Source organism: Aphelocoma coerulescens, chromosome 6 (genome assembly GCF_041296385.1).
Source record: "Aphelocoma coerulescens isolate FSJ_1873_10779 chromosome 6, UR_Acoe_1.0, whole genome shotgun sequence".
Lineage (NCBI taxonomy): Eukaryota > Metazoa > Chordata > Aves > Passeriformes > Corvidae > Aphelocoma > Aphelocoma coerulescens.
The window spans coordinates 9,521,126-9,538,460 of NC_091020.1; the positions used below are offsets into that span (position 1 = coordinate 9,521,126).

Genomic DNA, 17,335 nt, shown 5'->3' on the forward strand with positions numbered 1-17,335 from the left:
GCAGGATCAGGCTCTGGGGTAGGAACTCTACTCTCTGGGGCCATGTCAGGTTCTGGGGCAGGGTCAGGCTCTGGGGCAGGATCTCTAGTCTCTGGGGCTGGTGTCTGGGTAGTTATCCAAGCCAATCTCAACTTATCCTTGAATGCTAAATAGAGTAGGCCTACCAGCAGCAGGTGGTTAGTATTCAGAAGGAATCTAAACCCTTCAAAAATTGATGGGGTGGGTCCAAATAACTGGTTGAGGGGTTGGGGGAAAACTTCCCCTGGTGTCATTTCCTCACAGAAGGTACCATTGTTAACATAACCCCAAAAACATGCGCTCAGTGTGTGATAGCCATTTATCCACGTGCCCACATTCCGGAGGAAGTTAAAAACCCATGAATTCCTCACCTTCTCGACCCACAGCACAAGCTGGATAACAGCAATGGTAGCCTTAGTGAGAGGACCCATATTCAAGTAGGGAGCTGCAAAGGGGAAGAATATAGCCACGGCCACATGCCACCCGAACCAGGGCAAAGTAGACCACATAGTGCTGCCTACCAAGGTTCCTATATCCAACACACCGAATTAAGTTATCCAGGAACTGTTATTCCTTTTTCACCTCTCTCTCTTAATGCCCTCAGGCCCCACGTTGGGCGCCAAGATCTGTCTCGGTTTGAAAGACAGGTGTCTGCTAAGGAAGGCAGAAGCCTCCCTTGGAGTGGCAGATATAACCCCTTTCCCTCTGAGTTATTATAATTTTGAAATCAAGGGTCTTTAGGCAAAGATGTGGGAAAATAGGAATAACAGTTCTTTACTATATATATATATATATATATATATATAACTAGTCAAACAAAACAACAACAACTATGGCAGTAACAGCAAACACAAACCCAGTCCCAGCCTTCTCGGCTGTCAGGCTATTTCCCCTCGGGTGCAGTTCCGCTTGCAGCCGACAGGGATCGCTGGCGGCTCCCGGTGAGCAGGGCAGGTGCGATGGTTCCCCCGCGGCTGCAGGGGGCGCTCCGGAGCGAGCTCGGGGAACACGCGGCTGCTCTGGCGCCCTGGGATCCCGGGGAAGGGTGGAACAAAGGAGCTTCACAAACCGGTGGGCAGCTGGTCCCGGTTCCCGGAAACAGCAGGCTGGACTGGTAGGCTGGAGCGGCAGGCACAAACACAAATCCCGGGTGGCAGACGAGATGTATCCAAAAGGGGAACCCCCCGGGGCTCCAGGCAGGCAGGGCAAGCACGGCTACAGCGTAGCGAAGGCTCGAAGCAGCAGCGGGGTGGGCGGCCACAGCCCCAGCCTCCAGCAGGGCAGGGAAAGCAGCCCTGGGATCCCCGGTGTTGTTCCCAGCAGAAAGGAAAGACGCCGAAAACGGGAACCAGCAGCTCCTCTCTCCGCGGCTTCTCCCTCCAGACGCTGAGAGCGAACTGAACTGCCCGCCAGGTGAAAACAAAAGCCTGGCCGGGCCCTTTTGTCTTTTCTTAAGTATGGCTATCTCCTCTCAAGTATGGCCATTTATCTCCTAGCAACATGCTATGGGAAAAAATTCCTTTAACAGAAAAAAAACTAGGACTAAACTAAAACCCCAACACATTTGCTTTTCTCCAAACTCCCATAAGGCATCTCAGGTTTGTAAGCCTCAGTCAAGTTTACTGAAAGACGACTGAGAACACAGTTCTGTTTTAGCTGTTTCGTTGTAGGTAGTAAACAAACATTCCTTTAGGGAAAACAGTGAGTATTTTAAGAAGGTAAACTTCATGAAACTTAGCTGCTTCCCTCTACTCTAGTGCTTCTACCAGGACACACTTTAACTTGTGGAAGGAAACACACTGACAGAGCAACTTCATAACTTCTTGACTCTGCATCTATTGAGGCAAATGACAAAATAGGATTTAGCAAAGGATTAAACCTATATATGGAGGATTAAAATTTATGGAGGAGTAAAATTTTCCTTTCCAAGAGATAATAACTCTAGTTTAGGGTACAAACCAACTACTAAGACTACTTAAAATTAAAGTCTCACACCACTGTTCATTATGCACATTTGGCATCTCTATGAAATGTCCAGTCCTGGCTAAAGGCAGGCTGGTGTTTTGTCAGGAATGCTTGTCTGAACCAGTGTGGCACTTCTCAAATTGATTCTGCAAAACTATAGCATAAATCAATAATAAATTATATGCCTTTCAGAGATTAAAAACATAAATTCTTGCACATCTCTAGCCAAAGGCCTGTTTCCATACACACCCAAAAAAAGTTACAAAACCTGCTTTTTATCTTGACTAGAGGTTGGGAGAGTTGGATTTGTTGAGCCTGGGGAAGAGATGGCTTTGAGGAGACCTTAGAGCAGCCTTCCAGAACCTAAAGGGACTACAAGAAAGTTGGAGGGGGAAGTTTTACAAGGACCTAGTGGTAGGACAAGGGGTAATGTGTTCAAACAGAAAGAGGGTAGGTTTAGATTAGGTATTAGGAAGAAATTCCTTACTGTGAGGATGTGAGGCTCAGGAACACATTTCTCAGAGAAGCTGTGGATGCCTCATCCCTGGGAGTGTTCAAGGCCAGGCTGGATGGGGCTCTTAGTAACCTGTTCCAGTGGAAGGTGTCCCTGTCCATGGCGGGCATGCTGGAACTACAGAATCTTTAAGATCCCTTCCAACCTAAACCATTCTATGATCCTAAGAACACCACCAAGATCTTCTCCCCAGGGCTGCTCCCAATCCCTTTTTCACCCAGCCTGTATTTGTGCTTGGGATTGCCCTGACCCACATGGAGGACCTTGCATGTGGCCTTGTTGAACTTCATGAGGTTTGCACGGTCCCACCTCTCAAGCCTGTCCAAGTCCCTCTCCAGGATGGAATCTCTTTCCTCCAGCATGTTGACTGCACCACACAGCTTGGTGCCATCAGCAACTATCCATGTTGCCAATAAAATGTTAAATAGTGCCAGTCCCAGTTCCAATATCTTCATTACGAGGTGTTTATAGAAAGAAGGTTGAACAGAAAAACATGCAAGGCAACACTGCTGTGTATTATCACTGCAATTGAAATAGTTGTTCAGAGTATTCCCAAAGGACAAGTGCTACAATATGGATTGCAACAGGGGGATTTTTATTCTCCCCTGCTAACCAAGTACTCATACTGTGGGATGACAATAGAAGACAGAATAAACAAGGCTAATGCACTGGAGAAACTAAATAGAGAAAAGCTTCGGGAATTATCTGATTTCTTGATTATCCTGCTGACCTGATTTTCTCAAAGCACTATCATTTTCTCCCTGTCCTTTCTTTTGATGTGCAATTCCCATAGAAGACACAGAGCTGAACCTGATACAGGCATGTATTTTTGTCTTCTAGTAAGGAAGCTGTGTGTATGCAAGCAACTTAGTGATGGATTTGAAGTGCTTAGGCCTGATCTAATGCTTTCTCAATCAACTAGTACCTGTCTTTGACTTTAGTAATTGTATTTCTGATGAAAACAGTGAAATGACTTCTTTTTAATAATTGATTTTTATCTCTTAGAGAACAACCAGAGTTGAACCCTCTGGTAAAAATCCAAGGCCTACAGGAAGTCCACACTAAAATGCTAATTTATTCCTTTTGCCACACACCTTTACTTGATCATATATGTAGTATTATAATTTATGCCCTATCACTGCTCCGATATAAATATTATTCCTTTATTTTTTCTCACACTTGACATTTTTATTGACTCTGAACTTGTTTCATTTATGAATAAGTAATTTTTAAAGTCTTCTACTTTCCCCTAAATAACCTTGCCTCTCTTGTGATTTCTCTGAGTATTTATCTCTCTTTTAAATTTTTCCTTGTCCTCAGTCCCCCTTCCACAAATTTAATTCAACTTAAAGCTACTTTAATCTGTTCTTCGTAGCCAAAACAAGCTCCTTTAGTTGCTTCATTTCTATTACATTGATCCAGTTCTGATTAAATGGATAGCTACAGGCGGAAAAAACATCAGAAATCTCCATTCCACTAATAATCATCATTAACTCTCTGCAGAATAGCAGTTTAAAAATGTTCTAGCCAAAAGGCTAAGGAGAAATAAAACCAACCCAAACTAAAGAACACCTGATCTCATTTACTTGAAAGAGTTTTATCTCAGACTCTTCCTATCCACTTGCTATTAGCATGGGATTATTTTTGTTAGTTTACTGGCAGTGTGTTGAGCACAGCAATTTCTACCTGGGCAAGATGCCCATTGATGTTAATGATGTTACACCAACTTCCACTTTGCTGCAGGAACCTGAACCATAAATGCCATGATACAGTCATTCAGTTAGTGTATCAAACTTAGCATTCTGCTCCAATTACAGTAACAGCCAGAGCTATGTTTTCTTTCTCTAAGATCAGAGTATTTGTCAGGCATTTTATTGCTGCTAATGTAGAAACCCAGGGAGTGCACTCTGGTGGTTGAGGATTGCTGTGGGCAGATCTTCAGCACACAAAGCAAAGACAATCTCTTCCAGAATTCCAGGCTCCTGGGTTCACCTCTTGCTACTGGCACATTGGTTTTAAATACACACTGCTTGTAATAACCTCAGCCCAACGCCACAGATGTATTCAGAAGTAATGTCTGCCTCTATTGTCAAAAAACACCCATTTCCAATACTGCAGTCTTCAGACTTGGCTACTGAATTTTGCGGTGAGTTGTTAACTGGTTAAGACACAAATGCTTCAATCAAGTGGTTTATTAAATACTTCACAGAGAGCAAAATACCTTGATTCAGGCAGACCAAAACTGGTGTGGAGACCAGGCATAAGGATAAAGGATTTGTGGTTTAGTTTTTCTGATCCTTAATTTAGTTTCCAAAAGACTCTTGTTCAAGCTGCCAGGCTTTTGGTAATTAGCTCTTGAGGGCAGCTCAGTGTTATCCAGCAGGAAAAATGAAATAGCCATACTGCTAAAGGAGTAAATGCCTATTTATCCACAGAACATTTCTACTTACTTAGCAAAGTCTAGCCAGTGATGTCAGAGGACAACTGAAATTGTACTTCACAGGTACAGAAACTTTCCTGAAATTAAATCTATAGGAAGCTTACTTGTTAAATACTGAACTACCTGAAATCAGATGCAATGAAATGGGTCCCTTCCTGTCTTTTTTTCTCCTTTATGTCCTTATTTTTCTTTTGGGAGAAAATAGGTTGCTTTTTGTCACCAGCATTCTAAATCGACAGTAAACATGCAAACCCTCCTTTGCCCTTTGCACTGTTGATGGCATATTTATCCCCCAAAGATGCTCAACAGTAAATGGAATATGAAAGCAATTCACTTATTCTGACTTTTTTTGCTTGTTGTCTTTTTGCATTCTTGACAATTTCCCCTTCGAGAGAAGCACATGCCAGCTTATTCAGAAAGGTTTGGTAATATACCTATGACCTCTTGTTTGCTCCACAGAAGATGACAGCACAAGATGTTCCTCACGCCTTTCCTACAGTGGATGTCCCAGACCATGCCCATTATACGATTGGAGTTGTCATTCTTATAGTGGGGATCACCGGAACTCTGGGTAATTTCCTGGTCTTCTACGCTTTCTGCAGGTACCTTTCTTTTGAAAGTCTTTTTAAATATTCAAATGTATGAACTTGAACTGTATCCTGTGCTGTGCAAACACAGTCCAGGAATACTATCAGACTCTGAGAGTAAAATGCACCAAGAGACACTGCTGTAGGAAAAGAGTAGCAACCTGGAATTTCCCTCTGACTTCTTCCCATTAACCGTAGACATAGCAAAATTGTTACCAAAATAGCAGAGAACCACCCGATGTTCCAAGCAATAGAAATGTAGCCAAAGCAGAAATGTTACAATGAATTTTTTTCTACTGGCTGTGTCTGCACTGGATTGATGGGCTGGTTTGCACCTCTGTATCCCACAAATCTGCTCTATCTTAGATGTTTCCTTCTGTTTCTTACTAGTCAGTTTCTTTCTTCCCCCCTGTTCATTAGTGGCCGTGTCACGTTTTTTTTTCCCACATTTTCCAACACTTGGCTTGTTTCCTTTTAACTAAAGCCATATTCCAACTTTTATATCTGAGGGAAATTGGATCTCTGACAACAATGTCATGTGTTCACCATTCCTGTTCACTCCTCATTCTGTGTCTGATTTGTCACATTGGGACAGAGCATTGACATGATGTCGAAGCCAGTGAGCTTCTACTGTGTGATCAGTCTTTAGGCACTAATGTAATAAACCAAAGTAACAGCAACAAATTATAGGATAATTTGGCTGTGCTAACCTAGATCACTGGAGTGTGGACAAAAGTCATTCTTGGTCTCAAGCCTGTATTTATGGGGTGCATTAAGCAGTAGGTTTCAGCACATTCATTCAGAGTAGATACCAACACTTAAGAGAGAATGACAGTGGCCTTAAGAAGAGAAAAGGTGTTGGCATGCAGATCAGATATGTGAGGATGAAGTACATGAGCCAGATTAGCTTTTTGGCTGGTCCCATACAGGAAATTCAGCTATGGCACTTACGCTTCCACTGGAGGACACAGCTTATCTTCATTTGAAGGTGATATGAAGACAGAAAGGGATACTGATAGCTAAGTAACGAGTACATCAGAAATTCAGAAAACAGTTTAGGTGCTTACAAAGCAGCCTTAAGTAATGGCAAACCAAGAAAACCAGCTGCCTGAAACAGAAATGTGTTCAGTAACTTTGTGGACTACAAACAAATACACACAACCCATAGGCACCTACTAATAATATATCCTTGCTCCTAAATTGACGGACAGGGGACAGTGATCCTAGTGATCGATTCTGGACCAGTGCAAAGAACCACCATTTATTCACATATTTTTCAATTATGTCTAAGACTGAAATTGAGAAAGGAGCTAAATAGTTACACTGAGTCCCAAACTGAAGAGCTCTCAGTTGAGTTTTTATGTGTACCCTTTAAAACACTGTACTGTAATACTATCTATAACAAAAGCAGGCAGAATACACTCCTTATTGCTCTTTTAAGGACAGAGTCTGGGCCAGTGAAATGAGTGTCACAGAGAAGAACTGATGTAAAACAAAGTGCTTGATGTGGTACATAGTGAGTTTGTTTAATCCTTGTATTCGGAAGTCACTGTTGATCTTATCAGCAGTGGAAAATGCATGCCCCTTCTCCTGCTTAACACAACCCAGATCCAGAAATGCATAGTGTACATCAACTTTAATTTCCTGTTAATCGTGGACATGCAGTGCCCTGGGTTAGAACGCTGGGTTAGAATATTTAAAGAACAATGTGATTTATCCCAGTCACTGAGCTGGTTATCAAAACTATCCTATAAAGTGCACAGGAGTGTAAGAGTGTACAACTGAGCCTGCTTGTGTTCCCTCACAAAGGGAGGGAAACGAGAAGTACTCTGCTTTAGCTTACCATGTAGTGTTCCTTGGTATTTGTGAACTCACAGGAACAAGTAACGGCATCATTAACAGTGCAGCAGTGTTTAGCAACATTTCTTCTGATCTCTGTAGGAGTAGGAGCCTTCAAACTCCAGCCAACATACTCATCATCAATCTAGCTATTAGTGACTTCCTGATGTCCATTACACAGTCTCCAGTTTTTTTCACCAACAGCCTCTACAAACACTGGATTTTTGGTGAGAAAGGTTTGTATATATTCTTTTTAAGATTTCACTGTGTATGTTCTTACCATAGTGGCAGTTAATCCATCTACCCTCAGGTACTCTTGCAATATTGAGAACATTTCTCAACATTGTTTCAATGTTAACACAAACGTTTCTTTGAACATGTGTGCAATAAATACACTGCCATCGTGAGAGGAAAATTACATTCATGAGACAGATACAAAGGCACCACTGGCAACATGAGGCACAGCACTAACCTTCTTTCCAGTGTTCTTCCCCAATCACCTCATGACTTAGTTACTGTCAGAGTCCTCTGACAAAGAAGCACTGCCCCTCAACACACCAGCTTAAAAGCCCTTCTGAATAACCTGCTCTGGGACTTGCACCTGGCAAAGTGAGGCAAGAAACCCCGGAAAGCCTGATTTTTCACAGAGTTAACAGAAATGTTAACACTTCCTGTGTAGTAAGAAAATGTGAAATGAAGGTGCTTTCATTCTTCCAATATAACTGTTGTAAGAGGAAGACTAGTCTTTGCCTCTTGAACAGGTACTGACAGAGAGGAAACTCAGAGAAGTAAAATTGCTATTTTGATCTCTGATGACCAAAAGCATATTTTATTTTACTTCCATTCAGTGTTCATTTGCATACATGTTAAAACTAATCCAAACCATTGCTTTTAATCATTAGGTTGTTTGAACAATTAAATCACTCATTAATGTATTCATAGTCTGAATATTTACTTCAGCTAAATTACTCATTAATGTATTCATATTTACTTCAGTTTTACTGCCCTTGAGATATGAACAGTTCCATGACACCAAAGTAACTATATCCCACTGTTAAGCAAAACAGCTGCTTCTATGGGACCTGCAGTAAAACTGGAGTTAAACGAGATGTTAATGGACTGCTGAAATGATCCCACTAGAAACATCAGAAATCAGTGAGTGACAATATGTTAAGTATCACTGTCTCCAGCAATTGAAGCAAACAAAATCTTTGAAGTTTATCTCCATGGATAATGTAATTAACAAGACAGACAGCAGCTTTGAAGTAGCATTATCACTGCAGGAAAACTCAAGTTTCATTGCTTTACAAATTCCAGAAGACATTAGTTCATAAGTTCAGACTTGAACTCTCCTAGAAATTAATTAGCATGGGTAGATTAATTTCACTGCTACTTCTGTCATCTTCATTGCAAGGCTGTGAGCTGTATGCCTTCTGCGGAGCTCTTTTTGGCATTACATCTATGATCACTTTGACGGTGATTGCCTTGGACAGATATTTTGTCATCACAAAACCTCTGGCTTCTGTTGGAGTGACGTCTAAGAAGAAGGCCCTAATAATCCTGGTAGGAGTCTGGCTGTACTCTTTGGCTTGGAGTCTCCCACCCTTCTTTGGATGGAGTAAGTGAAATGGAATTAAACTTTTTGCCCTCATAGTATCAGATTAAAGACCAGTTAAAGGTACAGAAGAGGGTTGAATAAACCAATTTGAAAAAAAAAGACGAAATACATATTGAAACTGAAGGTCTCTAATCAAAAGAAAAGAATGAAGTGTGCATTACAGCATATTATATGACAGTGCCATATAATAGTGCTTTTCCTTAAGTATATTACTTACTGCATAAAGAACAGTAGATAAATTTATGGCCAAAATTTATGAAGAATGCGCCTGCTCGTTATCCCATGTCTACTCCATTGAACCAAATTCAACAATATAAAAGTTAAATAAATGTATTTGTGTTATGTCTGATGAATTTTCATCCTCAAAGGTGCTGTCTAAGACAGCAATGTCAATCTACTTCTTTTTATTCACATAAAAGAGGAATACAGTCTGAGCATTTGTGCAAGTAGACCTTCAGTAAGTCTTGACTGTGTTCTGGATGGAAAAATTGCAGTTGGTGCTGCCCACATTCTCCATTCAGTCATTGGTGTTGTCACTGGCTTCCAATAAGGATGGCATTTAGTAGTAACGAAAATACTTTTGTAAATGTGAATTTTACGCACGGAAATCGGAACATTCATACAGCACCTTGATCATTGCAATTTGTGACAAAGAGAGTTTCTGTTATTCTTCCTCACTTCAATCTGCCTCACTACCATTAAGTTTATTTTCTGTGAGTCACCAGTTCCAGTCACTAAGTTAGAATGAACTCATCATTCAGAACCGCAGCCCATCATTATGCTCCCTAATTCCAGAAGAGAATGTGCCTGCCAACGGAGGTGAGAACATAGAAATGTTTGACTAGTAAAGGATGCAACAACCAACTCAAGTACTGAGTAGAATTTCAGTAGAGTTTTGTTACTGTCGTATTATTGCTTTTCTGGTCCCCCACAAACATGAAGCATGTTTAAACAGGCAAACTGCAATACTTACAGAAGCAGTCTTTAGTTGAGTGAGGAGCTGCTAGAATAACAAAATGACAGTATAGCCTTAGATTATAGATTTTCAGTTGAAGAAGGTGGACTAACTGCTTGCAGGGTGTTATTATCTTGTAATTAGATTGTAATAGTGCCCACAGTATGAACTCTCACACTGTAATTAGATGCATTTCAGAACATCTGGTGCAATATTTTTAAGAGCTGAGCAGAAAATATCAGCATAAACAGCTAAAATTAAAATTACAAAGTAAAAAGACATTGCTATTGCCAATTCATTTACTAGCAGTTTGAAATAGTTCCTTTAAAGAGAATACATTTTATTTCAGGCAGAACATTATGTATGCATGATTTTTGTTTTGTTTTGTTTTGTTTTTCTACACTTCTGCTCAGCTTTACTTCGTGACAAAATAATTTGGTCTACACAATAAATCTTTTTCCTTTGCTGTGGGGTATGCCCAGCCACTGCCCTGGAGGGATGTCTGCTGAGATAAGGCAATTGAGCAATCTCCCAGCAGGATCCCCCCTGGGAAGGCAGATAACTTTCAGTTACAGTGAGAAGACGACAGACCCAGAATCCTCTGGGAGACCCTAGGCAGATCCTTTGTAACCCATTGGCCTTCACCCTCTGACATCTACTCCCTGTATCCCTATAAAGCTAGCCCCCTGCCCCTGCAAAGGTAGAGAGAGCTGCCTGTCCCTAGCTCCCCTTGGCTGGAGTACAGACCAATAAAGCTACTTTGTGTGGAACAGCTACATGGCCTCTCATCTCTCCCTGGTCTGGCCTGGAGACTGCCCTGCAGAGCTGAGCTGGAATCACGAGCTGATAATCACTAAAGAGCTGACAGCTTCTGCACGGGCCCTCCTGCCAGCAGCTGAGGGAAGACACCGGGCCTCGGGAAGGCGATTCCTTTCGGGACCATCGCTCCAGACCGGTCACAGCTTCCTCGGTCAGAGCTACTGACCCATCACCAGCTGTCATACTTTGCCCAGTAAATTTCTCTTACCTGCACATTCTTAGAAAAGTGGTATCTAGAGCAACTGGTTTGACTCCTAAGGAAGAAAGCAATTTGACAGGACATGGAGATACTTAAAACCTACATAGGTCTGGTCCATGATCCAAATAAGTATTTGGAGAGATTCCCTTTGACTATGATGAGTTTTAAACAATATTCAAGAACTGAAGCAAAATTATTTAGTTTGCTGAAGCCTTAGACCACGAAACATAAATACAATAGGGAAACAAAAGAAAATAGTAAAGTGCTTTACATGAAGAATTGTTTATCCTTTTAAATCTTTTTTTCCCTTTTAGAGAATAGGACTAAATCCCATGTTATTCTGAGTATCTTCTCTAATTTCTGCACCCAGAATAACAATCACTTCATGCTTTATGCCTTCTCATGCCTTTCTTCCTAGGTGCATATGTTCCTGAGGGTTTGCTGACTTCCTGTTCCTGGGACTACATGACTTTCACACCATCAGTCCGTGCCTACACAATGCTGCTTTTCTGCTTTGTCTTTTTCATTCCTTTGATTGCTATCATATACAGCTATGTCTCTATATTTGAGGCTATCAAGAAGGCCAACAAGTAAGTAGCCAACAGTCCCAAATTTTTATCCTTGTGTTTAAGTGACTGTTTTCTTAAAACAAAGAAAGAACAGAAGAAAATTGGGGCATTTCTCACATTTATTTTGTATGCACAACTGAGACAGGAAACCAAACGAGAATTCTGTGAATAGTCAACATGGTAAGAAGTGTGATTCTTAGAAGAACCATTCCTGAATTTAGGCCAGAGCTGATCAGTATATTATCTAATGACACAGAAAAGAGTACAGAAATTAACCAACCAGAATAAATACAAAAGGGACCTCAGAAACACCTAATTACAGTGTATCAATAATTATTTCACAGAAAAATAGATGGAATTCAACTACAAATTTTAAAAAAGAGAAAAGGGTGAAAAGGAGAACAAAAATTTAGTAACAGGACTCTGAAACAAAAAGCGATTGCTTTAAAAGTAAAGGGCAGCCTGCCACTCCATATGCCATCTGTAGGTACCAATCCTGTAGATCCCAGTGGATCTGGTCACTTAGTTCAGAAGTACAAAGTGACAGCAAGGTAGCAAAACTGGACCAAGGGAAGCAAAGACTCCTCTAACTGTCTTTAACTCAGCATTATTCAATTGGCTTGAATACTTGGTTTGTGTGGAAATTCTTTTGCTACAGGGTTATTTTCTTCACTGAAGCACATGTGGATTTTCCCATTGATTAGTGCAACAGAAGTACATTGAACTGTGAAGGACGGGTCACATACTTGCATTAACGTACAATAAAAGTGCAGGAATTTTAGCCTAAAGTATCAGAAGAGTAATTGTTTCCCCACTTCATGAAGCTATTTGCTCATTTCCCTACCTTAATTTTTTGCTGTTGTATGTTTATTTTCCCTAGGTCTGTTCAGACATTTGGATGCAAACGTGGAAATAAAGAGTTCCAGAAACAGTATCAGAGGATGAAAAATGAGTGGAAGATGGCCAAAATTGCACTGATCGTCATCTTGTTCTTTGTCATTTCCTGGTCACCATACTCTGTTGTTGCTCTGGTAGCTTTTGCTGGGTAATTATAAATGTATCAGCAGTGGAACATTCAGTGAATGCAAAAGATGTGAAATTGTAAAAGACAGATGAAAGTCAAAGCTACTTGTCAAGTTTAATGTCTGAAATGTGTCCAAAACATTCACTATTTAGGAATGATAGTTAACAAATAGGGCACATGCTGACTGGTTTTTTTCTTAGTTTGAATTTAAGAAAATAAAAAAAGAAAGGAGAAAGAAAACAAGAATATTATTACTGGCAACATAAACTGCCATGCTGAAGATTTCTGAATGCATTCTCTGTGCTAGGATATTTGAACTATCTTAACTTTATTTAGCACCAAAATGCTAAATAAAGGGCCCCAAAAAGATCCTCCCAGGGGTTGATTCTCTTTTTTTCTCTACTTCTTTAACTTACAAAAGTATATTCATTTTTTTGTGTTACATCTAACTTCTGAAATTCCTTACAAGTATAAGCAAGTTCAAAATTAGTACATACATGAATTCGGAGCTTTTTGATGCTAGATATAAAAGATCATAAATATAAATCATCAAAGCATGTTCTTCATCTATTTAATTGTCAGCATTTTATACAGTAATTTCAACAGAAGCATGACAGTATTAAAACACATAGCCTGACACCAGACTATAGTTGATACAATCCAGGCACAAGTAATGGATTGGGAATCCAGATGCCTTGGCTCTACATGGGTTATTTCTCCCACCTTAACATGTGAATTTTCCTGTGCTTCAGTTTAGCCTCTCTAAAATGTGTGTGACTATCTGCTTTAGGAAGCCTTGTCACCCACAAAACCCCAAGTGGAAGATTCCTATGACAGTACAATACATTCCTCTTTGAATTTTTCAAGTCAGAAATAAAAAGTAGGTGTTCCTAAAATTGACACACAGTCCAAATTTATTTATGATGGAACATTTTGGGAGACGAGGGTGCTTTTTGTTACATACCCAAGGAAGAGGCCACTGCAGGGCCTCATCTCAAACCCAGCTTAGGAAGGCAATTTCCTAAAGACAGCACTTCTAAATTCTAAGGTTTAAGAAGAAAAAATACTGAGGGAAGTGGATTCTTTCCCTTTGTATGCAGAGGAGTAATTCCAAGCTGCAACAAACATTTTCTCCATGAAGGTAAACATGTTCCTCACTCAGAAATATGAATCCTTCACATGTGTCCTAGTGTCCCATCTCCTGTCAAAGGGGAACTTAGGTGCTGGACATTAACCACTGGTGACATGTGACCAGTTAGACACAGAGGAGGAGCAAGGAGACATGGAAATGCAGTACAGCTACCTTGCAGTACTGAAACAGACCTAAAAGAAAATCAATTAGGGGATGCTTTAAGTTTACCACTTTAGTTACATAGAACTGTTGGGCTGTCACGTACAATTCAGCATCTGCCTTAGGAGGGTCGAGTACCTGCTGTTGAGTACCTCCATGTCTCACACTCCCGAAAAACTGAACAAATGGACAATTTTATAACTCTGCAGCATCTTACAAATTAGTATTTTCAAATTTTGCTTATGAAGATATCTGGGGAGCAATATAGCTTCATTCAGGTTTTTTCCATTTCTGAACTATGTCTTTTAGGCAATCCTTCTGGGATTTTTCAGAGATTAACAGACCAAGCCTAGATGTCTTCTGTGAAATTTTATTGCAGTCGACTCAGATAAAATCACTGCATGCTACATATGGGAGGCAGACATGGAGTCTGTGGCTATAGACTTGGAATAAAGACAACTCATCTGACAGAGCAATACCATATGAAAAAGGAAGGAAGAACCTTAATTCCTTTAGAAAATATTTTGAATGGAGACTAGTGCGCCAGCACACAGTCATGCTCACTAATACTGTTGGTGTACAGGTTTCATTTTCTGGGAATGATTAGCTTAAACACAAGAATGATCAGCTTAAACACAAGGCTTTGCCATTGTTTGTTTCTGTTAGCTGAACCCTCCATCAGCCTTACCAAAGCACTGTCTCAGCTCAGGGTCAAAAACTCTGTTTCAGTAAGGTCGCACTGTTGCGTTATCCAGAATCTGTGAAGATTCTTTTCATATCAATGCTTTTAAAGTATGATCAGGAGAAGCCATGTTAAAAATTGCACATGGAGAACATCCTTATCAGAGAAAAGCCTTAGAGGTGAAATGGCATCTCAACATTCAGGGAGCTGACAAAATGGTTCCTGTACTGCAATTGGCAAACCATTTCCACCTCATGACAGAGCAAAAATATTCCCACAGTATGATGAAAAACTTCCTTACCAGGGTGGTGAAGCCTTCTTAAAGGCTGACATTGTTCCTAGGCAAAACAACACGGTAGTTACCACCATCCTGGGTCATACTAGTGAAGTGCTGCAAGAGAAGCCCCAAGAAAACCATATTTTTCAGAAATGCAGTTAGGCTGATGTTGATCTTTACAGGCAAAGGATGTACAATTTGTTCTCTCACTGTTTTGGTACCGAACTCCCCTTTTACTCTGTAGAGTACAGCCTTAATAAAGCCATTGTCTTGCCACTGTGTAACTGCATAGACAATGTAGAGCTCAATAGTAAATATATGATGTGCTTGCATTACTCTAGGTATTCCCATGTCCTAACACCCTTCACGCACTCCATACCAGCTGTGATTGCCAAAGCTTCTGTCATCCATAACCCCATCATTTATGCCATCACTCACCCCAAATACAGGTAAGTTCACTCTATTAAACAAGCTATGTTTAATATAGAAAAGAAAATCTGAGAGTAACTTTGTCAGTTTTAAGTATAGTACCTGAACTCTCCTTCACCTGCTCATTTTAACTCTGTAGGATAGCCTTGCCCTCCCCAGGAACACTTCCCAATGCCACAGAAATGTCAGTGGAATTTGTACTTGGAACAAACTACTAAGCAGATGGTAGTTAGAGATGCTTATGGATACTGATCTGTATTTACTTATTGCATGGTAAAAGATGGAAACCTTTCCATCTCAAAGGAAAGCACCATAAATTTTTAACTGTCTTTGTGGGAGAGGCAGACATTGGGCAGTGTTGCAAATAGCACTTCGTTACAGTAACCAGGTCAGTGAGAGAGGCAATATAGTAAGCCAAACCACCTCTTCCCTATTTTGTGCATCCTCCTCGTGTTTCTCAAGGCTTTCATATTTCAGATAATATTTCCTCTGACAAGTAATAACAAGGAGGGTCATTATCATTCCAAGTTCAGATGCAGGCAGTGAGATTTGACAGATGGCAGCAAAGCCACAGATAGGCTGTTGTTTCACCACTTACAAAGAACTACTGAGGAACTGGATAGAGAAGAGGTGGGCAGGAACATCTATATGGAGAAGGCTGGCTGGAAGAGGAAAGCTAGGCCAGTTTCCTAACGGTGTATATGAGCAAAGTAATACAGTAATATAAATGCACATTCTGTACAACTCTACAGATAGCCAGCAAACAGATGTGTAAGAGGAGCTAGAATAGCTGCTTAGGGGAAGATTAAAATAATTCATTATGTAGTACTTCTGCAAGGTTCAGTTTAAAGGGACAGATTTTTTTTTTTTGCCCTGATTAAGCTGAAAGCAGATAAAACATCGTTGTAATAGCTCCCTTCAGTTCCAAGAGTTATATTTTAATGCCCTTATCCCTGCCAAGCAATAAATCTGAGTTCTGCAGAACACTGTGAATAAGTGATCTTGCAGGGTGATTGTAGATGAGATATCTGATATCTGGAAAACTCTTTTTGTACCCAGTAATTTTCCAGTCCATGCAGCATTACTTCATCTCCCTGAATAAATGCATTGTTTTGATGATTGAATTTTTGTGCTAACAGAAAAAAATCTGACTGGTTCTCCCTCTTATCCATTAGAAGAGCCATTGCAACACATGTTCCTTGCCTTCGACCCCTACTGAGAATTTCTCCTAAAGACTCACGGTCTTTCAGCAGTTACCACTCCTCCAGACGAGCGACCGTAACCAGCCAGTCTTCTGAGATAAGTGGGCTGCAGAAAGGAAAAATGAGACTGTCTTCTCTCTCTGACAGTGAATCAGTAAGAGAGCCACTTCCCATACATCCATTTTTAATTGCAAAGTAATTCATTTTCATATAGAGTCCTTCCAAGTGGTAGATTCTTTAGATGAAATGCATTATGGCGCTCATTATAAAAGCTTCAGAGAAAGTGGAGGGACAAAGCAAAATTAAAGACAGAAGGCTGAAGTGTAAAAGCAGAATGTAGATAATTTTCTTCTGGATGGTTGGTGACACTGAAGGCAGAGCGGAAAGATGGAACAACAGGAATTTTACAAAGCAAAGGAGGATAGTCAGAGCTCCGTTGAAAAGTCCAATTGTACTTTTAATCGTAACTGTGCTTGTCTGACCACAGATTTGCAGTCTGGACACAGAAAGAAGAAACTGCTAGTCACTAAATAGTTCTCTAGTGAAAGCAAGTTTGTAATGAAATAGATAATGCTTTCTGAAAGTAGGATGCATTTGGAAATATATTAATCATCAGATTTAGACAAATCAGTAAATCCATTACAGAATCTTTCTCACAGAAGACCCCAACAGCTTGCTGCTGCCAATCTAAGTGGAAACAAATGTTTTGCACAGCAGCTGAAACCAGGGCAAGTATTTGGCATCCAGGCTCTCTCCTGTAACTCAAAGTTATATTACTAACTAAATAAGCATATTAGTTCATTGCAATCATTTTAAATGAAATTTCCAAATAACTGAAAAGATTACATTTTCTTGGCAATTTTTCTTCACAGTCAGGATAATAATTGTATCTAATCCAGCTAAGCGC

The 17,335-nt window shown here is 40.4% G+C and overlaps 1 protein-coding gene across 8 annotated transcripts in view; it reads left to right on the top strand.

Annotated features, from left to right (window-relative positions):
* The window catches only part of OPN4 (opsin 4), a 48,377-nt gene that overhangs the window by 27,018 nt on the left and 4,024 nt on the right, over positions 1 to 17,335 (top strand). For 3 of the 8 annotated variants that reach the window (XR_011151675.1, XM_069019155.1, XM_069019157.1), the window contains 7 exons: positions 5,397 to 5,539; positions 7,466 to 7,599; positions 8,778 to 8,981; positions 11,373 to 11,544; positions 12,404 to 12,568; positions 15,139 to 15,246; positions 16,402 to 16,582. Coding sequence is in view for 7 of the 8 variants with exons in the window: in XM_069019155.1 (XP_068875256.1) it covers positions 5,397 to 5,539; positions 7,466 to 7,599; positions 8,778 to 8,981; positions 11,373 to 11,544; positions 12,404 to 12,568; positions 15,139 to 15,246; positions 16,402 to 16,582 (1,107 nt within the window). In the remaining variant the exon portion in view is untranslated. The remainder of the gene's footprint in view (positions 1 to 5,396; positions 5,540 to 7,465; positions 7,600 to 8,777; positions 8,982 to 11,372; positions 11,545 to 12,403; positions 12,569 to 15,138; positions 15,247 to 16,401; positions 16,583 to 17,335) is intronic. The other 5 variants (XM_069019156.1, XM_069019158.1, XM_069019159.1 and 2 more) reach the window with 5 other exon arrangements.